Source organism: Gasterosteus aculeatus, chromosome 13, assembly GCF_964276395.1.
Source record: "Gasterosteus aculeatus chromosome 13, fGasAcu3.hap1.1, whole genome shotgun sequence".
Lineage (NCBI taxonomy): Eukaryota > Metazoa > Chordata > Actinopteri > Perciformes > Gasterosteidae > Gasterosteus > Gasterosteus aculeatus.
In genome coordinates, this window is record NC_135701.1 from 13547627 (window position 1) to 13572694 (window position 25068).

At 42.2% G+C, this 25068-nt stretch overlaps 1 protein-coding gene across 11 annotated transcripts in view; it reads right to left on the bottom strand.

Annotated features, from left to right (window-relative positions):
* The window catches only part of trpm3 (transient receptor potential cation channel, subfamily M, member 3), a 103156-nt gene extending 85387 nt beyond the window's left edge, over window positions 1-17769 (bottom strand). For 7 of the 11 annotated variants that reach the window (XR_013452059.1, XM_040194845.2, XM_040194836.2 and 4 more), the window contains exon 1: window positions 16433-17769. Coding sequence is in view for 10 of the 11 variants with exons in the window: in XM_040194845.2 (XP_040050779.2) it covers window positions 16433-16636 (204 nt within the window). In the remaining variant the exon portion in view is untranslated. Of the gene's footprint in view, window positions 1-696; window positions 1302-16432 lie in introns of those variants that run through there. The other 4 variants (XM_040194847.2, XM_040194844.2, XM_040194840.2 and 1 more) reach the window with 1 other exon arrangement.
* Between the last annotated feature and the right edge of the window lie 7299 nt (window positions 17770-25068).

Sequence of the window (25068 nt, forward strand, 5' to 3'; positions counted from 1 at the left end):
CCTAAATCTCCTCGGTCCCTGTCTGCCATGTGCGATTCAACATCTCTGCCTACCAATGCCCACAAAGCCTCTCTTCCCTTATATTCTGCCCTTTCTCATTCACCACCTTTCCATTTGCCTTCTGGCATTCTTCTCGCTTGGTTTGTTAACCTTCACTTGCTTCCTCTAACACTGGACTCCTGTAACACACAATCACCTCTCTGATTTAATTCCATGCCTTCTTATGAAATGTCTTGTCCTTTCCCATTTTTTAGTTTTCTTTTTGTCCCCAATAATTTATAAATCACCGCCTTTTCTCTTTCAGCACACTTTTTGTCACTGCTCCTTCGATGTCTCACTCTCTGTGTGCAGCTCTTTAACATCGTGCTCACGCTTTTCCCGCCTCCATTTTTTTTCTCCCCTCTTTGCGCATTCCCATACTTCCAAAGCTTAGTGTTATGCTGGCAGTTTCGGCACACTTCTCTTCATCTTTGACTACATCCTTCCCCTTAACGCCTGCCTTACATTTCCTGGGTTATGCATTAAGTGTACTTAAAGCAAGACAAGGGATGTGGCATCACACCTTTCCCAGCATTCATTTTGTATCCTAACACCTCTTTGTACTTATCTTCCCTTAGGAAAGTGGCAGGATAGCAGGAGGGCTGCACACATCTATATACATCTCACTGGGTATCCGTTGTTTTTGTCGTCTTTTACCTTCAACAGGCGTACAGATGGCAGGAAGGCAGCGTGGCAGAGTTTTCTGATGGTCCAGTTGAGTGGCCGTGGTGCATCCAGCTGGTTCATGGTGCCCAGTCTTCACGGCGCGGCCACTGGTGCCCGGCAGCTTTTCCCGGGACCAGGATCAATGCTGCCCCACTGGGGGGGCAAAAATGGGAGCGGATCTCCAACTCCAACAGTCGAAAAGCACGCAAGTCCCAGGGCATGACCCTCGACGGACAACCATCCACCACTACTGCCACCACCTTGAAGCCTTCACTCCCCCGAGCAGATGACGGTCTCACCTGCCCCCCTCCCCTCCCTCCCTGCCCTCTCCTACGCGCCGGTCCACACAGATCCAAAGAGTCCCAGGCAAACCAAACCTGGAGCGCCTGGAACATCCGATTCCTCTTCCACTAGTAGCCAGAGTGTTTGGTATGTTCCCAAAAGAAGGAGCGCAGCGCTGCAATGAACGACAGGGACGCGCGCCTGGAGGGTGAGAGGGACGAGTGGAAGAGATGGAGATGTGAGGTGAGGAGGGACGAGCAGTGCAGTATAGCGCAGAGGGGAGAGGAGAGGAGAGTAGCGCAGAGCGCATAAACGGAGCAGCCTGACAGGCAGCGGCTTAGATTTGAGGCTGCAGGCGCACTACTGTCTCTAAGATGAGAGGAGGAGGAGGAGGAGGAAAGAGAGAGAGAATGGAAAAGACAGAGATGGGGGAGAGAGGGTGAGCGGGGAGACACAAAATAAGATCCAACACAACTGAGGAACGAGCTGAAATTGAAACTATGGGGATGGGAGAGAAAAATGTGGCTCTGCGCATGGATGAATTAAAAAAGAGGAGCGATGGCGTGTGTGTGTGAGAGAGAGAGAGAGAGAGAGAGAGAGAGAGAGAGAGAGAGAGATGGGGAGAATTGAGGCGAAGAGATGTGTGTATGGTAAAAAGGGAAATGAGTGAAGTGGAGTCGAAGCTCCACCTTACAGAGTGAATTCAGATTGAGGATGGAGGCACATTACAACCTGATGACGGAGCAGTGGAGACGATTACGACCTACTTAATAATTTGCGCGTGTGTCTTTTTGTTAATGCATAGAAGCAATAAAGTGGTTGAACAAGAAAACTACAAAGCAGAGCGTGATTATCATATGGCACCTCCCCCACTCTCTTCTGAATTTTCATTTAATTTTCCTCTGTGGGCATGAATGTCAAGCTATATTTATAGAAAAAATAAAATATATTCTGTGTATATGTACTTAGAAATTACTAATCTAATCTAATCAGGCTTTTTCACGCCAAATACCCTTTTTAAAAACTTTAAAACCCAAATATTTTCAGCTGTCGCCTTTTATTTTGTATATATATAATAATTATATAGTAGTATTAGGGGTGTAACGATTCATTCACTGAATCGATTAATCGATTTATATTCCTGCAACCCAACTGAATCGATCTGTGCTCCGCAAATCGGCATTCCGGACGACATATATCGATTACAAATCGATTGAATTCAATCGATTGTATCGATACTTGGAAACTGCACATTGGATTTAAGTACAAAAACGGTATGGATGTGTGTGTATTTGTTTGTTTTTTAGCACTTTAGACACGTTAAACGTTACTCGATTCAGTCTGCCTGTCTGTGACGTCATCAGTACGCAGCGGCAGCCGCGCGAAACTCTGAACAACAACAAAACACAGCGTGGAGGAGACGACTACGAGCAAGACATTTACAAACTAACTTATCGATCCAGCGTGTGGAAACATTTTGGCTTTTGCAAACACGGAGGTGTTCTAAATAAGTCGGTCGCTGTTTGTAGAATATGTAGAAGACAAATAAAAAAACACGGAAACTCAACGAATCTTTCCGGCCATCTACTAAGGCGCCGTGGGATTAAACAACGCCGACAGTCAGGACCTCTAGCAGCGTCACCGCTGCAGCAGCAGCAGGTAACTCCAGCTCTGCAGACACCTCAGGCCTCGCCAGCACCAAACTCACCATCACAGTAACACTTACCAAGTTTATCTGTAAAGACATGCGACCCTACAATGTGGTTGAAAATCCGGGGTTCTGTAAATAGATCCAAACATTGTTTAATTATTGTGTAATGTTTACATTGAAAATGGCACTTGATTCAAATAAAAGGTTAATACAACCATTAATTGTTGTTTGCTTGTTTATAATATCCATAATTAATTTAAACCTGATTTCCTTACAAGAAACAAAAGGGATCTCAGAAACTGTCCAGTAAAGTTACGGAATCGAATCGAATCGTTCTAAATTAACCCAGATCGTCCATGAATCGAATCGGCAACCATGGATCGCGATTTGAATCGAATCGTTGTTAAAATGAATCGTTACACCCCTAAGTAGTATAGATAATATTTGTTCACTATTTCCACACAATCCCATTCATTAACGGCTCACTGGTTATTCTCACTGTTTAAGTTGCTTTTCGGAAATTGCATTATTATGTTAACAAGGGAAAACCTGATCGGTGAAGAACAGCTCCTAAAGACTTAAATGCTCAACTGTGAAGCACAAAAAAAAAAAAAACTAAACTAAGACTAACCTAAATAAAAAGTAACTATGAGTTAGCTGTTGTTGCATCATCATGTTGGTGTGCTTTGATTTTGATTTCTTTAGACATTAGAAATAAAGGATTTTTGTCTCCTGGAAGTTACTGACTAACAATAATCGATGACTCTAACGTGTATCAAAACAAAACGAAAAACAGGAATTGACAGTATAGCGCGACGCCACGATCGGGCCGGGGGCATAAAGTGAGTGTCTGTTGGGGGGATTTGAGGGGTTAGTGGTCCGTTACCTTTCTACTTCTGGTGCCTTTGCTCTGACCACAACCCTATTCAAACATTGTTTGATCTCCACTCCACTGATCTCACTGCATCTTGAGTGACTGTAATGTAAAATAAAACAACATCCGGCCCCGGTGGGACACAGACAGAAATATAATGTCCCGGCAAAGAACTGAAAATCCATTTCTGGTAGTCCCTGCTTCCTGTTTCAAGGACCACATATGGCCACAATGACACACTCATACAGGCCCACAGGAGGAAAACGGTCTGTTAATGATTTGGCGTGTTCGGACTAGCTGAGGAGAAAAAAAGCACTGAGAGATCAAGAGTGTTGATGACAAAACATTGTGCCTCCTGTTAGATGTACCACAAATCGTTAGGCTAAAAACAAATAAATGTCAATATGAATCCAAATATCTGAATATACTACGCCAACACATTCTAGAGTTTAGCAGGAGCACCACATCAATGCAGAAAATACCTGGTACGCTTCTAATACGGACATAGAATACCAAGCGTGCAGTTTGCAAGCTTTCATAAACCTTGAATGATATTTATAAACACATTAACATCAGAATGGAGTATCCTACTATATTAATTACCCCAGTCAGTCACCACCTCACAGTAAGTTGGTGTTTTGCCCTGACTGTCAGGGACTGACATTAAGAATATCCACCTCACTGACCACTGGCTCCCCTGGGGACCGCCGAGACCTCCGGGAGATCTGCCTGTCAACCGCACAGCTAGTCACTGCGGAGATATGCGGAGGGTATGTGCGTGTGTGTGTGTGGGGGGGTGGGCAACATAATTTGAATTTCCCCCTCCTAACCCTCTCGCTTCACACTTCTCCATCTCACCCCATGAAATGGTTCAGCGAACACATGCAGCTCCCTGCATGCACGCGCTGCCTCCATTCAGACTCTAGATGGCAACCATCTAATGCAAAATATTCTTTTTTGCACTCAATGAGGTCCTATAATTCAAATACATCCTTATAAATCCCTATATGGCAGTAAAAAGTCAAGCCAATGTCTGTAGCCCAATAGAACCAAGTAGGCGGCCATCAGAATTACTTTGTCATTATTTAAATGCCAAACAGGCAAAATTCACACTGTAACCACCAAGGGGCAGCCGTGCTGCAGACAGAGGGCGACTTGTTTGTTCTATTCTCTCACTCTTGGCGACACTAATTATCACGACGTTAAAAGGTACTAAAGCACTGGCAAAGAACAAGACCAGACGAGATGCGATTCAACTCTTTCCCAGTGATTTATTTCTCCCAATGGAAGCTTAACTTGGCAGGTGAGGAAGGAGATTCACTGTGAATGACTTGAGTGCTTCAGAGCTAAGAGGTTAAATCAGATGGTGAAGGCAAAAACAAACACATATCAACTAAAACGATTTTTTCCCTGAGGTATTTAGATAAAGTGGCAAAATGACAGTACATGGCTATTTATTTTACAGCGGGGAATTACATGACATTAAATACTATGACATTGAACAATGCCCTGTAAGCATAGCATAAAATACTGTGCACATTACTTTGCTCTACTGCCTGTAGATGTGGAATTATGTCGTATTATGTAAATGGTGTAAATGAACATGTGTATGCATGTGCCTCAGTGAATGTTTGAATAATTTACACCAAATAAGCAGTCAGGAAGAAACGGTATATTTCGTCCTCTTCTGTGCATGATCATGTGTGAGCGCACTAACGTGTAAGAACACTGAGTGGGCGTCAGGTAAAGCTCACTTCTCCTCACAGTTCGTCTTTCTGACATCGCCTATCTGCACTGTGACAGTTGTGAAAGAAGCCCATTTCCACCTGTCACTCAAAGAGAGCCGGGAGCTCCGGGCAAACCGCTCGCTCATCGTGTCTTTCTGTTGGAAGTGTGAAAAATGCTCGTGGTGAGAGTGGTTTCAATATGTGTTTGAGTGAAAGAAACATCAATTTGTGGAATATTATTGCTGAGTTATGTACTTTATACATAACCCTTTATTTGGTATGCTGTGAATAAAGGTACTTCATTGAACTTAACATGCAAGTAAAACAGTAATAAATACGAGTTTGCCTGCACACAGCATTTGGTCTGCAAAAGTAAACATAATATGTTTTAGACACGAACAAAAGGGAAAAATTAAAATCCGTATACAGTGTGACTCAGCTAATATGAACTGAGCTTTAAAAATAGCTCTAGTTTGTACGGTCTATTCTGCATACAGAGTCAAAACAAATTGGTGTCAAGAGAAAAGAAGCCACTTAATTCCTGAAAGGTTTTTTTGTTTTTGAATAAGTTGAGTACACAAACCCATGAGTGCTTGAATGATTCTTGATATTTGGAGTTAACACAACAAATATCCAAATTTACCGTACCTCTTGCTCCCAACACCTGTCTGCTATTTTCTGTCCTTAAAATAAGCATCACTCACATTTCTTTCTATTTTATAATATTAACTTGTTTAAGTTATAAATAAAGTCCAAAATTACTGAGCTGTTTTAAAAGAAGCACATTTTTAGAGGGTAGAACTAAAAACCCCGATATGGGAATTAATACAATCCAGGTCAACCGTTGTGGAAAAGGAACAGTGAAGTATCGTAGATGTGTGCGTAAAGCAAACAAACACGCACAATTATAGAGGATGACACCGTCAGATTTTCAATAAAACAAGTGACCAAAACACTGACATAACAAAGTGGTCTGATGAAGATTGATGGTGCCAAAAGCCTAATCCAATTCATCCTCCTCTCTCTCCCCTGGAGGATTCACCATAAGGGACGGTTCAATACCTCCCTCCACACACACACACACACACACACACACACACACGCAAACACACATTTCTACCCCCTACTTCCCTTGCCCTGAGGAAGCAGGAAGACCCCTGCTGAGTCGGGTACACTTTTCCATCTGGAGAGAGGCAATGATTATTAGCCGGCAGGGTGGAACCACATACAACACACACACACATACACACTTGGAAACACACTATAGATCTCAAAATGTGTTGTTTTCTCCACTTGCTTTGCTATTCACCATCTCTAATCATCAGGCAGTGGCACATGCTTAGATTCTAATGTCCTATTGCGGTTTAAGGTCTTCTGAAAACCTCTGTAACAACTTGTTAGCAGTAGAAACTCACTTGTGTTACCAATGCCCCACAAGTTGTCACAGATAATCTGTCACATTACCAAAATCCAGTCCACCTTTTTCCATTCTGACTTTTACTTTGGCTGTATTTAGATTTTTTAGATTCATCAGCCACCAGATACACCTGCTGTGCATACAGCCTCAGAAGAGGAGATCAAAGGATCTTATATCTTCTTAAAGACCAAGTCAAATATAAATCATTTTAAGAAAAGATTTCCCCCACATTAAATCCCAGTTTCTCTGTAAAAGTGTTTCAGATGTTGCGTGACTCATCCTGCACTCATATAACACATCAACTAGCAGCTACGGAGAGAGAGACAGGAAGAGAATCGTGTGTGGATTTTTGTTTTTGAATGAGCTTTCTAGTCATCTGGAAGTTTTGCGCTGGTGGCCTCGAGGGAGTCTGGACGCACGCTGTTTAAAAAATGGGCAGATTTTCTCTTACACGTCTTCACTGCCTGCTTTTGATTCAACAACAGGTGAGGGAAGAGAGTGTGGCGACAGTCTTGTTGTTGTTGTTGTTCCATATTGCGCTAAACTCTAATCCCGCCCCACCTTTTAGGAGGCCAATCCAATGAAAAGGATTTTATTTAATCGCTTCTGTTCACCACTCAAGAATGCTTTTTCCATGTGATATAGGTCACGGTGCAGAAGCCCAAGGCCGTCTTAATTCCATTTCACTTTGAATATCATAGACCTTCACATGGCCAAATACTGCTATTCAAATTTGAATTCAATCCATTCCTATAGTGCCGAGTTAAACTGGCCATAGTATGTCCTGCAGAGACTCCTGCAGAGAGCAATGGGGCATTATAGTAATGTAGAGCATTGGCAGGACACTTTGCGACTGACTTTCCTCTGTGCCCTTTAAATGATACAATAAAACCTGCATGTTATTTCTGGTTCTTCCATTGTAATGTCAGTCTACCAATCATGCTAAGGAGTCGGGAAAACAGTTACATTTTGGATAAGAGAGACGCTTGTGACACAAGTACGGAGGTGAAGGGTGCGTAGGTAGGATCCAAAACGGGGACATGAAGGATTGGGTTAAGCTACGAGTAGATGGGGGAAGAAGGAAGAACACTAAAGGTTTGGTATCATGGAAGGAAGGAGAACTGACTTAAGCTGTCCTCCAGATAAATTCAACCTTTAAGTTCAGCACCTACTATTGTGAGGTTGTCCAATAAAGGAACAGCAAGAGTCAATCTTCTCTTCTCTGCAGAAGAAATTATTTATGTGGCATTTGGCATTCCCCATAGTAGGAAAATGGAAAAACAAAAGTATCTCACGACCATTTATTACTGCACTAGTCAACATAACCACATGAAATGCATCCCAAAAATATTATCTCACTGACACGAAGATCTATTGACTAAAATGTAAACTATGAAGAAAAGGGCAGCACCGCTCACAGAAGCATTGCTCTGTATTTAAAAACACAAACTCTCAACACAACAACCATTTCAAATGTGTGACGGTCAGAATTGAGTTCTTGACAGCATGCATACATACATAAGTAATGTATGTATGCATGTATGGGGAGTTGTACGTGCGTGTGTTTTTTGCAGCCATCATTAAAAATGTCTAAACATGTTCAGAACCGAAGCAGACATAAACCGCGCTCGCGTGGTGCAATCATGGGAACTCTGTCCATGTAATTGGCAATGAATGACAATGAATTATATTCGAGGATCACGGCGGCCCCTGGAGAGACAATCCACTACAATTTTGTATTAATACGCCACCTGGCCTGTGAACTGTATGCATAGATTCAAATGCTACTACAGTTAATAACAGTTCACTTTAACTGAAACTGTCGGTACTTTATTACTTCAATTGTAAGCACTGAGCAATGATTTCAGCTTTACGGTGACCATTTGTAAAGAAATCACAAAAAAGGTTAAACGCAAATGTGAAACCCTGTCTGCACTGACAGTAACACTACTGTAATATTACTGTAATATTATAGTGATTAGTAACAACTGTTGGTATATATAGCTTTGCAATATTTAAAAATAATCAAGTGCATACAGGCGACTATTTCACAACATAAGTATACAGAATGAGTTATCTCTGCTCTGAATGGTTTACTCTAAACATCCACACAGCAATTATGTCAAGCAGTATGACCTTAACCCTGACCATGGATGGCAATCAATGTGACGTCCAGGTCTGATATGTCTGGTGTTACGCCTCAAGTTTCTCCAGAAGTACAGTTGTGGAAGAGGATTTAGAGTTTCAATCTTCTGTCCGATGAGGCAGAGAAGTGTGACAACGGATCCATTGCAAGAGAACATCTCTTCAGTCCCTGTCAGACCCGTCTGATACTGACTGAGGGCAGAATTAGACGGGCGAGAATGGAGGCTAGTTATTTCACAGAAAGCGAACGTAGTGGCGCTTCCCTCTCTGTAACATGTCCCCTCTCTCCTCTTTTCCCTCAGGTGTTACCTGATTCCCAAAGTCCCAGTCAGTTCAATTCAGTTTACACAGAGCGGGAGAAAGAGAAATCAATCTATAAATGCCAGACTTGTTTTCATGCGTGCGATCTAATCTCCTGGGTCAAGAGAGCAAAGCAGAGTGTCAGAGGCCACCTTAATGAACAGTCACTCATTTCAATCCAAAACTGCAGTGTGGACTGCTGTATTCAAACATGAAGCCTCGTTCTTCAGCACTATGTGTGCTTTTAGTCCACTTTTCAATCATTAATTCAAGCCAGGATCGAGACGCGAAGCTTCAAAGGTAATTCTTTCAGGCTAAAATCCTGAAGGATTTTTAAGGACTTGAGTGAATAATATATTTCAATCCAGAACATTTCTACCTTTAGAAAAGGATATCCACTTTGAATATGTTCTAAACATGGCAATATAAGCTTGTACCAGACCAGCACAAGCCTGAAATGACGCGTCTCAAATATGTACAGCTGCAAAAACGGACGCACACACGTGCACTGAAAGCCTGCCTGCAACAGGGTGTAAGAATTTAAATAAAAATCCCTTGACATGAACTCAATATTGCCGTTGAGAGCCTTCGTGTTGCCATAGCAACGTTAGACACAGTGTAATTACCGTCTTGCAGGTGAGTGTAATAAAGCTAGGCTCAGAGCCCACTGGCCCCGGGGCCCCTGGAAATAGTTTTTTATGGCTACCATCATTGGCGCACCGCTACACGAGAAGACACACAAGAGTAAAGGCTTCACCCCTAAAGCCCAGAGGTCACGGCGTCAGAAAAGGAAACGCTTCAAAGCCACAGTTCAAAGACAAGCTGCGACACAGGTTTCAGATCATCAGATCTCTATTCAAACATGTCAAGATTTGCATAAAATTACAATATCTACATTTGCATAAAACACACAGGACATCCTTCTATAGGGTCTCATTCTAGGGGTTGCAACAGGTTACAGGAGAATCCGGAGTAGACACAGACTGATGACACCTGACCGCTTGCTACTCATGAAATATTTATATTTCCGGCATACTAAAAATACGAGGGCTTCCAGCACACTACACTCTGGGTAAAAGCTGCATCTAAATTAGAGCTCAGGTTTAAAACTAACTAAGCGTGGCTATGTAGCTGGCAGAGTCAAGCCGTAGTCAAGCTCTGTTCGTGACACACTGCACTGAAAAGTGAGACTCAAACATGTTATTCATTCTTTCAGAACGGCCTTGGTCTGATGTGAAATGTTTAATGGAAGGTGTTTTGGTTGAGGCACGACTGCCCTCCACTTCTGTCCCTCCTTCTCTGTCGCAGGGAGGATAAATTAGCATAAGGAATTCAGAGCCAGGCTGCTTAGACGAGGGTTTCAAAAAACCTTTGATCGGGACCCATGCCGGTGACACCTTAAAATCACTTTTTTTTGATAGGGTGGATATATTGAGCCAGTCACCCCGGCTTGTGATTATAAATGTGGGTTCATTCCATGTTACCTGGTGATAATGAATACACGTGAACATTACGCACCTTCTGGTCATAGATGGTTTGGTCATTTGCTTTCTTCCAAATGTTTATTATTCTCAATGGGTGAAGGGTACCTACGGAGTGTGTGTGTGTGTGTGTGTGTGTGTGTGTCATCCGATCAACTGGGGAATAGATAAGAAACCCACACCAGTTTTTAATCCTGAAAGTCCAGATAGCAGATTTCACAGTTTCTTTTGCATGAAAATGTGTGGAAACAACTGATTTCACTTCCTTATCGTTATCCCTGCCACTCAGAATCAAGGCCCCGATCTGGAGGGCAAAAATCACAGAGGAGAACGCTAACAAAAGGACAATGGCACACTGCAATCAGAGTGCTCTAGTGAAAAACAGCTTCTCAATTTAATTCATTGGCGGCTCACAGTGGTCTCTTACCGTTCACTTCAACAAATGTTAAAAAAGTGTCGCACAGAGAAAGGATTATAGAGCGGCCATAATACCTCTCCCTCCCTCAACGAGAAGGGGCTTGAATGGATCTGCAGATTAGTAAAAATTAAAATTGAGAAAAGAATTAAACAGAGCAGCCAATAAATAAAAGCCAAATTAAATTTGGGATTTTGATAGTCACATGTTTTCACATACATACATATATTTAGTATTTTAAAGACTACAATAAAGGAGTACGGTGTGGTGTTCTATCTACAAAAATTTGCTGTTTTTACGCCCTCCAGGCTGTTCACGTTTACACACACATACACAATATCCATCAGCCCCGCTGTGCTAATCACACCTGGCGAGTTTTTGCATACACCCAGACACATACATTTTTGCCACAGCAACAAAAGTTTGCCATGCGACCTTATCAAATCCTGTCCTATTGCTTTTCTTCCCCTCCTCTTTCCTTTTCAATGGCATACTTCACTTTGCCCTTTCTCCCTCGCCCTGAAAAGCCACCACATCATCTCTGTGTGTTGTATCCAGGGAGCGGATCTCCTGAATTAGGCTTGATCCAAAAAAAAAAAAGTTGATTGTGTGAGACAGAGTCAAAATTAAACCGGCCCATTTAATCCTTGATTATCTAAAGCTCCATCTGTATCACTCGCTCGCTCTCATACACCCGCACAGACACACACACACACACACAATCACATCCAAATAAGTTATTTCATCCTCCCAAAAGATGCTTTGTCTCCTATGCGCTTTCTCCCACCGCATAACACCTCCCGCCTTGTTTACCGCGTTAGAAAAACTCTACGTGCCACTCGTTGCTGTTTCCAAGCTACTGTTGCTACGGATGTCAGTCAACGCCCTCCACAAATACACACACAAACACACACACCATCACTGCAGCTTATTTGTACTACGGTGTGCTGCTGAAATGTGTGTTAAACAGATTAAAATGTTAAGAGCGTCTGCGTTGTCGCGCCAGCAGCGCAGCCTCAGTTTTTTTTACTTTTGGGCTTCTTTTCTGTGTTACTCTCTCTGTTACGGGGCGCTGAGTGCGTTTACTCACATTTGTTTCTGTCCGTCTACCAGAAATGCAGACATGTGTGAATGTATGCACTAGGAACAGTGGTGCATTTATGTTAACGCCGAAGCTAAACGTTTCCTTTGTCACCATTTACCCTTAAATGTCACAATATATTACAAGCGGAGGTGGAGACAAATGTCGACGATGGTGCGGCTCACTAAATTGATGAGATAATAACTCATTCAGGTGGGGGGGCGGGTGGATGATTTATACAGGCAAATTCGGACGACATTAAAGCTTATCTGAGCATCTTCTGCACCTTAATGAAGAAAAATTGCATAGATTAAAAAATAATCACTGATGCCCAAAATCTAACAGAGTGGATTTGCGGAGCATTAAGTACACATGTAGAAAAAACATGTAAGTAAAGTCGTCCATCAATGGATGCTAATTGTCTGTGGGATTTTCAGTTTGACGTTACACAGATTAAAGTAAGAATCCTGCAAACAGTCCCAGTGAAAATGTAAGTTATGCCACAAGGAAAAACAAAAAAGCAATGTTCTTATGGAAATCAGAGTCCTGAAAAGCACAACATATTAGTGTAAGTAGATTTCAAACTAATGCCTAACGTCTGTACAGTCCCTCGTTCTTCACACTTGGTTTTACACCACCTTTCAGTAGCTAGGCACATCACCCACGTGTATCAGTAAATGAGCTATTGTTAGTCTCAATAACACAATTCCTTGTTCATGTTAGAAACACCATGTGCTCAATGGTCTTTATTCATGAGTCGTTCACTGTAGGAGCCACAAGGGGGAACTAAAAGCGCTGCGTCAACATAGCAGCAATTTCTTTTATATTAAGTCGTTTTAAAATATCTCGTATGACCTCCAACACTGTACAGTAACAGCTGTGGTTGTTTTGAACTATAGTAACAACTGGAGCATACTAATGAACTTTGTGGAAGTGGCATTTCCACCCAACAGGCCTCTGAGCCTTCACATATATCACTAACACCGATATTGTGACACGTTCTTTAGTGACACTGCGGCGGAGCCACAAGCTTTACTCCACTTATCAATGAGAGATCAGCACTTTTCATTTTATGACTGTTTTAAAATCGGATTTTGATTTGATGACGTTTCAGTCTTCCGGTTATGAACACTTTGTAATACGGCTTCGGTTTTAATTGTTATCATTCTTTTTTGAGGGACAAAACATAGTCGGCACCAATTAGCTAAATCCGATTTAGCTTTGCAATGTGAACAGCTCTGCATACATGCAGCGACACAACGTGGCCAGCTGAGTGTGGCTCTGAACCGCACTCGGCTGACATTTACTGTCCGTCGCTCTCGTTTCTCTTGCCTCCTTCTCCTCTGATCTCTGTATTTCCCCGGGTTAGCTGCTCTGGTACAACAATGTTGGGCGGGAAAAAACGTGCCTACGGGTTTCCACCGCGGTGTCGTGAGTAGCAGTGACTTAAACCAAGAGTACAAGAGCCATCGTGACAGAAAGCTCTGCATGCCACGAGGATAATTAATGCAGTGTAACCAGCTGTTGGAAACGTTTAGTAGACCACAGACTTGATGCACTGATGCACTGCATTGCTGTTTTAATATTTACCAACTTAGCTCGCACAAGTACTGCTATTGAAAAGACGCAGCCTACATATGAGGATGAGAAACATGGAGATTCATCGACAGGTGAATCGTGATCCAGTCGTAAGACCAGTGAAGATCCTCTACAATGGAACCACACAAAAGCACACAAAGCCCACGCAAACAGACGTGCCGACACAAAGTGTACCTGAAAAGTGTTTGCGTCTTGCTGCGAAAGGGACTAGCAACAGTGTACTGAGCAGAAGGCTCCTGTGATGCACTAATGCCTCGATGAACTGCTGTGAAAATGAAGACGGAACCGTTACACAAACTGAGACACAAGCTTCATCATAAGCTAGATCTCTAGAGACGTTCATAGTAAAACGATGGGGGGGACAGTAGAAAAGATAATGCAACTAATAATGCAAGAAACGTGTACGCTCAGATCAACGCCTTCCCCTCACTGAACAACGCAGAGCCAAACCCAAATGAAACCTGTGAAATTCATGAAAACCTTTTAAAAATAGAAAGAAACAGCTTTGTCTGCCTCATCTTCTCACCAGCTGCTTTACTACCTACTTAATTTGAGTCATTCACAAGTCTGTGTCAAGGCAGAAGCAGTACAGGGTTTATTTTATCACAGTTAACTGCATTTCATTTAGTCGTCCCTGACCCCTGGTTCTGTTATTGTGAAGTAATGGATCATTGGAAGCTCAGCCTTAATAATTGTTTTTAGTTCCACGTGTTCGTTGCCTGCCGTGACGACATTAAACCCAAAGTCCATTCACACAGGTGTACGTAACATAACTGACTGATTTCTCTGACTCATTTTTCTTTGGCACTTGTAACTAACAGACTTAAACCGCGGATTGAAAGACACAAATTTAAATTGAAAGTGTTGGATTTTCTTTAAGTCTTCACTCTCCCGTCTCTAATCATTTGGCCCTATCACTGTAAATTGGATTCGCAGAGAGCAATTTTCTCGCTCACTGTCCCTTCCAATTGTTTTCCTTCGCCCCCCTGACACACTGGTTGTACTGCTACCACTCCTCCAGACTAGCGGAGAGGTTGTAACAGTAGTAGTATCACTCTGCTGCTCATATCCAAGCAACACAGATCCCAGAGGATCCAGCATAGCTTCTCTTTGTTCTCGGACAGACGCACAAACATCAGAGCAGCTACAGTAAAAGACAGGAGCACGTAGTAAATTAGATCGATTCAGTTTTTTAGTTTTTTATACCTGTGTCTACATTTATGTAGGCCTTATAAACATATCCGACAAAACTGTCTGACAGCCAACTGTCTCTATGTAAGTATAAGAAAACACTTCCTCTGATATGCTTTATAGCACAATATTTGAGCAATACAAAACAGCACTGGTTATTGGGGCTGACTGAAAGAGAGAATCTGGTATAGCCAAGCATGCATATCTCTGTCTCCCACACACCTCCCGGCACAGATATCACTGCCAAATATCGCTCCACGGCTTGGCACTGCATGATAGTTCACGAGCATCAGCTAGCAATGGGCTTTAGTTATTCTGACCTTGACCCTTAAACATCAGCGAAGTTGGAGATTTTTAAAAAACGGAGTGGAGGGGAACCCACATCCGTCAGATCTACGTGGAGAATGTTTTTTTCTCATCAGCCAGTCAGATGCTACCAAAAGACATAAAGTATACATTGACTTTGAAGCTCTGCAGGCAGAATCTCAACAGATATCAAGAGAGTCTGGGTGTATGTGATTCACAATCCTCTCTGAGTATTTACCACTGGTTTTTGAGAGCAAACCTTGAAACTTAAATGAAGAAATATGATCAGTTCTACGGTGTCTTGAGGTGTATCATTTAGTGTAGAACGCGTTTCTTAAGCGGAATGTTCTTCTTTACAGTCCTTAAATGTGTGCTCGAACTACTACTAAACAACAAAAGATTACTACAGATTACTACAAATTTTGTTAAAGTAAATTATAGCCTCCCAGCAACACAAGTTGTTATTTAATTAATTTTACTAAATTGATATGTTTACTGTAAATACAGAAATCCTTAAAGAGTGGATGGATAAATTATAAGGTTGGTTGCTAACATCATGCCCTCTTTAATTTAGACATGCACATGTTGTATAAATACTGGGGCAGAATTTTAGCTCACCCAAGGTTATTTTTGAAGATTTCTAAGCCAAACAATGCTCATAATGCATCAAATTAGGAATTAATAAAACAGATGACTGAAAAAAATGATTAACTTGCAAATGGAATGCATTTATCTTCATCGTTGATTCATGCACCTGAGAAGTATTTCATAGGGAACCATTATTAAATGCTGTAGTTGTGCATTGAAGAGCCTAACTGCTTAAATGTTAAAAACCTCTATGTTTATGCTATGAAGTTTACAACATGTAATAATACATGTAAATTCAATATTGTGTTCTGACTGCAGTACCTGGTTTCCAAGGTAACAGGAGGTGGAAAAATGTTGAAAGAGGAAAACAACTGCACAGTTGCATCTTACTCTGGCTTATCACAAGGGGCAACGTAGATGACTAATCTACTCAGGATTTGGATGTTTAATGTCTTAATAGCGTAACTAGAGAACTAACCAACGTGGTAGTCTTCCAAATTTCTCCACCCCATTTACCCCCTTGTCCCTCAGTGCTGCTGAACTGCCTCCCAGGCGACGTGCTTTCTTGACAGCAGCCTTTCCTGTCCCATTCCCCCCCCCGAATCCTGGTCATTGATTTCTCTTTGGGGATCATGTAGAGGGGGCCCAGTTTATACTGAGAACATCTTACCGGTAGCTGCTGAGAGTTGAGCACCCCCCTCTTGGTGGAGCCCCCTCTGGAGCTGAGCCTCTTCCACGACTCTGAAAACCGCCCCCTGGTGGTGGGACGCCCTGGCCCGGATGTCCCAGACGCGACCGATGAATCATCCCGGGTAGAAAACGGACGATCCCTGCGCAACTCCCTCCGCTCAGACCACTTCTTCTTGGAAGCCATGGGTGTTCAAAATGTGGTCAGAACAGAAGTGGGAAGTGAGGCACCCAAGCTAAGCAGAGCAGGCCGTTCTCAGACCAGTGCCACAGGTGGCATCTCAAATTCACTCTCAACTCTGCTGCCTACTGAAGCTTGAGTCGCCGCGTTTCTGTTTTTCTTCTGTCTGAAAGTCCTCTTCCTCACTTTTAAAACAAGCATGCAAGAGAAATGTCCAACTCCTTTCCCCCTGTTTCTTTTACTTTTTTGCTCTTCTGGTCTTCGGATCAAAAGAATAGGACAATGGACCGTCAGCTGCTCAGCTGCACTGCTGCGCTCTTCTTCCTTTTCTTCCCCGAAGCCTTCCTCGGTGAGGGATGGCAGTCAAAAGAGGAGAGGTGGCACAGCAGAAGGTACTGTCTGCACCCTGTTGCATGTGCGGTTACTGTGGCTTGCCCGGTAATGCTGTTTTCACTCCTCACAGGGAGGGACGGAGAGAGAGGGAGGGAAAGAGAGAGAGGGAGAATGAGAGAGAGGGATGGAGGGAGGGAGGTGGTTGCAGGGTTCTATATTCCAATATGGGGGGAGTGACAAAATAATAACCACCTCAAAGAGGGGGCAGAGTGAAAGCAGGAAAGAAGAGCAAATGACAGTTGGAGAGAAGAAAAAAGAAAAAGCTACGAGAATAGAATAACAAAGAGACAAGAAAGAGTCTCCGGAGTGCACGGCTCCTGTTGAAAATAGTGCAGGGCCGCTTTAAGCTGACTGAGAGGCAGAGAGACAGACACCCTGCTCAGTAAGTCACTCTCTCACAATAAATACTGCGCTTCTAACACCCACAGCTACGAAACCTTGACCTCGCCCCTCGGCTCTTGTTCCATGAGCTTACATTCACAATCGCACTCCTCAATATCACGTCTCACGTGTCTAATGTTCTGCTTCCTCTTCGATGTGCATGGGTCACAGTTCAGGGGTTAAGCCACCCAAGCCTTAGTCTATCTGTTACATTTGAAGAGTAAAGGGCGATACCAAGAGGAACTGCCAGTTGTGATGTCGTCCACTTTTTCAATTTCCTGCTGTATTGCTATCATCTCCTCCTTTGGATCTAATGCGTCTCACTCAGTCTTCATTGAGTCTTCAGCTGTGCTAGGGACACCCTGCTGTGGAGGTGTGGAGTTGAAAAGAGGAGAGAATTGTAGTTATTTCTTCAGGTGCAGCTTAGAGGAAATAGTGGGTGTTACTCTATGAGAACATAAAATGCTTCCTGTATGACTTTGGCCGTTATGAGAGGAAAAGGAGACACGGTGAGAGACCAGAGAGGAGAGTGCAGGAGGTATAACAGGATAAAGACAAGAAGACAAATTGAGAAGAGACGATATGCGTCTGAACACCAGGGACATTGCCGTCGTAGCTCTCAGCAACCACTTACCACCTGGGAGTAAGCTCCGCTGTGTAAAGGCTTGTGTGTGAGAGAGGGGGGGAGGGAGAGAGAGAGAGAGAGAGAGATAGTGTATGCTGATCAAGAGAGGGATTGGTTAAGTGAAAGGGCAGGACAGATATTCCATCGAGGATGGGAGTAGGGAGAGGTAAAAACACATTACCGTTTTGATCAACCATTGAACGACAACGTGGGGACTTCACAGTCGGCCCTCACCACTCAACTGACTGACTGACAATTATCGGCCTTCGGCCAGCGAAAAAAACATTTTTCATTGCTGAATGGAAATGGGAAGATGCAATATTGTGTTCTGACTGCTGCGAATAGCAAATGCATTTGCTGAACAATGGCAATTGTTCTGGCATGATAGATCAGCATGTAACGTTAGGTCAATTACTGCTCCCACCACTGTACACAATACAAATCGGACTTAATTAGATTCATACAAAAATATTGTTTTTTCGTAATGTGGTAAATATTATTGGGTTTTAAACTGAAAAGCAAAAAAAAATGAAGGCATCCTTCATTTTAGGCGTCATAACACAAAAGCATTACTTGCATTTTAATTGGCTATAACGTCTCTGTAATACAGAGAAAAATAAAACTGGTGAAGTTTAATTTTATTAACTTTAACAAATGTAATATTCGCAGTCAGCTTCATGTTCGACCATAAAAATGTAAATTTAATTAAAACAAACGGAAAAGTAAAAGACAAAGTTAGTGTAACGTTAACGTTAGCTTAATGGGAGACCTGCTAGCAATTACCGTTAGCCCGTAATACAAACCGACGTTAGTTCATATAACGCTGACGCTAGATGTATTTCGGTTAGTTTGTCGACTTGTAACGCCTAATGTGGGTGAATGGTTGGCTACTTGGCAGGACATTTTGGAAGATTATTGGTTCATGGAAATCAGATATTTGCTGTCAGAGGCATTAATGCAGGCGAGCCACGTTGTCAGTGTGGCTAGCTAGCATGCTAATGTTTAACAATACCGAAAAACCTCACCGGCTCGAGGGCAAAATCATAAGTGTGATGAATAAATGTATTAACAAAACTACAGCATTTTTGGCATTGTCTTACCTGCCAGTAAATGACATTGTACGCAGCGCTCTTTTCGATGACACCACTAGGCATCGCTAACGTCCAACGTTCAGATGTCACGTGATCTCATATCCCCTCCCCCGCAGCCAGAATTGAGCTTCAAATCGATTTATGGCCACATTGGTTCAACATGAATCCAATAGACGCACGGAGAGCACTATGGAGGCGTGTTCGGGGTTAGCAAGGTAACCTCGGGTTTAAAGAGGGGGGGGTTCAGTCATACCACGGGTGTCTAGTTACTTTCATCCGTTCGGGGTGAATCACCATGGTAACGCGTGAGGCACACCTACCCGCTGCCGACGTGCAGGTTGTGCTCGTGATAACAGATCAACCGATAGAAGGAAGAATGAAAGAAGAAAAAAAACTGCTGCTTGCTTTTCAGCTCATGAGGAAAATGGGTACACCGGACAAATAAGACTTAGAGATAGATATTGACGTGTCCCTTACTTCATGCTCTCAGCTTCACCCCCTTCCTATAAAACCAAAGATCTACCCACACAAGGTTGTCTGGTTGCCATGGTTACTAAATCCAAAACTTTGGGTTATATCACAAGTGCTTCATTATAATCCTCCCATGTAGCACAATGTGCAATGATGAATACTTTCACAGCACATCTGTAAAAACAGCAGTAGCATTCAAACAATGAATCACACGCAAAAATGTCGACGTTTTCTGTCTTACACGCACACGCACAAATATAATAACATCTTACCAGCCAGAACTGTTTCCTAAAAACAACAGATAACCACATTTTCTCACACAGAGCATAACAATAATTTGATAACATAACAAAAAGGATGTATCTGTACTCTGAGTCTGGCAAAATGTAAAAGTACATTCTGTATCACCTATACTGCTCGTATATATGCTACACTTTAGTCTCTAACCATTTTATTAAATATAAGTTGGAAAAAAACTTTACTTAGAGAGCTTCTTTAATTCTCTGCCTAATTAGTGGAATCCTTTTTTCCTGGGGTTCTGTAGTGTTGAGCTCTAACAAGTAGGATGAAACAAGAAAGAAGAGAAAAAGACATTCACCCGCAATAGAGACATTAGCTGAAGGATTATCAAGATACTTGAGAAAATTGCTCCCTTAATTGGTTATTCTCATCAAAACTCAACGACTGAGTTTCTAAATAAGAAATTACTTTTTAATCCTGAGTTTTATTGTTCAGCAAAGTGTATCTCTTCTCTGAAGCCCCCCAAAAAGATGAAGAAATACTTCAAAGGTGAAGTGTTGGACTGCATCACAACAACAAGAAACCCAGAAGTCTCTGATGTTATTGTTTCAATCATTTACAAATGAACTCATTTATCCTGTTGCACAAGTTATTATTCTCGAGCTGAATGCCAATTTACCTTTCTTTTACATTTCCCTTGCTCTAGTCAACTCTGAGCTTTTCAATCACTGCACATGACATGTTTTCCCCAGGATGTGTCAATAACAAAAAGCCACTTCTCTCACCGTCAGAAAATACCCAGCTTTGCATGAACATGAATATCAGAGGAAAGAATCGTAAACTCGGGAATTCAGGCAAAACTGTGAGACACAATTATTTCATGTTTCAGACAAAAAGCCTGATTGCAACCACGTAAGTGTTTCATTGTGTTTGTACAGTATGTAGCTTACTGCATATCATTTAAGGAACGTTACTTTTTACACAAATAACACTCTTTCTGAAATCAATTAGCAGCAGTGAAATCAGTTGTTTTGACAATTTTGCAACTTATATTGTGTGTAAAAGTAAATAGAATCTGAATATACAATCAATATATGCATAATTATGAACTGATTCACTGTTTTTTTCTCATCCACTGTCCTGGAAAACGGGAAGAGTGTTTCCTACCTTCAAGTCTGTGCACAGCGGGGTCAGAACTCTTTTAGCGTGAGATTTCCTCGTCATGTTCCTCTGGAAGACAAAATCAGGGGGAGAGAAGAAAGTAAGAAAATATCCTATGAACTTCATATTGTGAATGATTCCCTATTAAACAGAGAGCGGCCAAGTTAATTACTTTTTGATTGCCTTGTATTTCAAATCTTTGAAATAAAACTTCAAATGAAAATGTTTGATTGAAATGGTGGTAAAATCATGAATCATGTTTGCATTTCCAAAGCTGTTTTACGGCTGCATCAACCTTTTCATATCTTGTTCAAAGGAGCTGTTGATTGTCTCCACACTGTAAGCGTGATGAAATGTGTTGAAAGCCTGCACTGTATGTGACATTCTAGAGGAAATACAGATGATATGTTTGTAAGTTTAGAATAATTACATGCAACGGTTCAAGACAAAACAGAAGGTCAGTTTTATTGATTTGTTTGTTGCCAGCAGGATTTTTAATCATTCGACAAATTTTTAGTTTTTGATCATATGATGGTATTATCTTATGGTTTCCAAATCAATTAGAAGGGATAACTCTCAAATAGATAAAGATGAACATTTTATAAACATGCAATACATGTCTTTTTTTAAAACAGATTACTTGATTTAATAGTTTCCTGATCTAGTTTCTTTGGGAATTGTTTTTATTCATACATACAGTGCTGATCATCCCATTACAACTGCTTAGAATGTATTTTCTCATCTGCGTGTCAACTGCACAGTGGGGAACGTCCTGCTTTATAATTGAAAATATTAATATAGCAGTAGGGAAAGGAAAAACACTAAACAAATTATGAATCAAATCAAGATGTTATTGCAATCTAGTGTGACGCAATAAACTCTTCACTGACATTAGTTTCATTCACAAGATCGGACCATCAATTTCTTTTAGCTTTTAGATTCAAGCAAGCTGGACTGTGTTTCACTCCTCTGACTTCACTTTTTTTCTCCATTTACTTGTCATTTTCCACTCTCCCTCCAGCCATCCCTCTGTTCCTAAATTTATTCAGCTGTGAGTGCCAGACCCAGAGTCCACCTCACTCAAATACAATTCAAACATCGATGTAGGAAATTTGTTTAATGAATTCTGGATCTGGTCTTGTCCTTGAACATGGAATCGTCAGCTAAGTGCCCCATCCGAGGCGTTCCTCCAACTCTGCATTCAGAGCACAATCAAAAATTATTACAATTTATTTATTGACAATATAGCATTTTTGTAAAATGTGTATACCGAAATAAAAAGATTCCGAGGGCTGCTGAGTTTACCCCATGATAATTAGCCTCTGTCTCCTCTCACATCCTAACTAATTACTGCTTCCTGTCTGTGCGACAGAAAGGTTGGGGATGCATTTTTAAGCAGGCTGATGCCATCAATAATTCACGCTCAGCATCCACAGACAATATGTGTACTTCTGTGCACAAATTTTGGAATTTCTATCATGTATTCAAATACCGGTGTAGTATCAATGGCCCAAAGAGAGAGATTAGCAAAATCAACACTGGAACTACAACAGTCAAAATTGTGGAAGTTCTCATTTGTCATTTTGCATCTTCAAAAAGCAATAAACCTGTAATGTAGTTAAAAGCATTAGCTTTCCTTGGTTCTTTCAAACTTTTTGCAGCTCTTATGAAGTAGATTATATTATAGTGCTGGTGTCCCCCAAACTGTGCACAGTGCTGCTGAAACTCACACACATCTCACAGGTTGTTTGACAACAAAGTGGATGGCAGACAGCAGACACACAAAATTCTCAATATGCTCACACGATGACGCATCGGGGATTTTTGAGCATGTGTGAGTTTGATTGACTCATTACTGCTGTTCTCTTGCCAAACCACACACACACACACACACACACACTCCCACAATCACGAGACAGATCATCTTTGTCCAAACGACAGAAACTGACTAATCACCAAAGCAGGCTCACGTCGCACATGAAACACAAACAAACAAACACAAAAGCACTCAGAGACATGCAGTGATATTGCATCTTTAATGACCTTTCTTGTCACATTCGATAGGCAATTCCTTTGATATGTTCCTAAAGTCTAAAGAAAAGCAAAGATTTAAGAGAACTAAAGTAAAAAGACAATTCTTTTCAAGGGGGCAGAGAATCCCTCTAAGGCTTATTCTGGAGAAATGTGCTCATTTTTTATAAGACTAAGGGATCAGGCTATTGTGGATGATTAATACATCGAGAGCATATGGTTGCTTCAGAGTCCAACGGCCAACAGATGGAGGCACAAAGCAAGGAAGAGAGAGAACAAGGGGTGACAACTATCATTAATTTAGCACCCCAGCAGCCGACTACTTCTCAGCATTCATCTGTTAGCACTGCTTACATAACGCATTTTTTATTACCACCAACTAAATGTTAATGTCACGTGAAAAAGTTTTATGTCAAATCTGTCTTTTGCCCTTTTTCCCTCGACAATGATTCCAACTTTTTGTATATGCGTTAGGTCATCATTGCAATTGGCCTGTGGACCATATTTAATCAAACACTGTCCCAGCTTCATCTGCACAAAAGCATTCAAATTCAAAATGGTCGATGTCTTACCAGTCTGAAGGGCTCTGAGGCACCTTTGGGAAAAAACTTCTCGCACACCTTTGAGTCTTGAACTTCTGGATCCTCTTCTACGCAAAAGTCCTTGTGTCCTCAAAACAAACAAAAAAAGAACTTGACCTGAAAGGTTAAAAGCTGGTTAATGTCATAACCAGATCAGGAAAGAGGAAAATGCCAGATGATTGGAGAGAGAGAGACGATGGCTGAGAGAAGATGGCTGACTCCAGGAGTCAGAAGCCACAGGTGGGCAAGGCGTCCCTCTGCTAGAGGAGGAGTGTTGGAGGACAGGGCATGACGCAGCCAGTGTATGTATCTGTGAACGTGTGTGTGTGTGAGAGAGAGAGACCCCGTCAATCTCCGTTAAAATGCATCCTCAGGTCCAGGAGAAAAGCCACAGGCTGAGGCTGAATTTCTACAATCATTTTATTACATCATCAACACCAAAACCAATCAACCCTTCCTCCAAATATTATCATCAGGGGCTTGTTATGACACGCCTTCATGTCTGCATTCGAGCCACCAAGGTCTGAAAAAAAGAGAAAAAAAGATGAAGAAGACAAAGAGGATGTCTTCTTGTCTTGCATGCAAATCAGCTTTCATCTAACAGCCATTAAGATGAAATGAATGTCCAAGGTGATGAAGATGAAGCAATGGCATCTCTTTTCCCTCAATGACGTGGCTCGTCTCCTCTGCTCTTCGTCATTGGTCGATCGCGCTGCGCCTCGTTTCCTGTGGTAAAGTTGGCAGGGCCTCATGTTTCAGGTAAACGGGGGTTACGGGGAGGACCTTTTCTCTTTGGGCCTGATGAACATGTGGCAGTTGGAAGGTTGTCAACAGTCTCTCTGAGGGTCTGCAGGGTGGGGGACTCGGTGTGCATATCACCCCCCCAGTGATCAAGACCCTTTGAGCATCTCCCAGGGCAGGTTGCTAGGTGAGGCGGTTATGATGCCTACCCTAAATCCCTCACCCTCCCAACACACACGCACATAACCAAACACACACACACACACACACGCTGCAGAGTTTCAAAGGGAGGAGGGTTAATGATAGCAAATAAAGAAAAGTAAACAGCGGGTGGCTAACGAGTGCTAATTTTGTTTGGCGCTCAGCTATGAATTAATGAAGACATCACTTGGATGCCACAGCAACGGAGAGGAGGAGCAGTCTTGTTGGACAACAGAGAGGGGCCCCAGTCAGTCTGCTGATCAATTTTAGGGCCCTGAGATGCCTCTCTGTTGTCTGGAAACGTGAGCATGACATAACGTCTCACTGGTGGCTCACCGTGCTCCACCCATGACTGATCTACTTCACTCTTTTTATTTCTCTCACCAGTATCTTTCCTCCTTTGTGTTGCTCTTTATAAATCCCCCCCCCCCCTTGTGCCTGCCATGCATTTGTCTTTTCATCACTTCATACCCCCTCGTCTCTCCCGTCCCCTCGGTTGCTTTTCCTGTCGTGGCCTGTCTG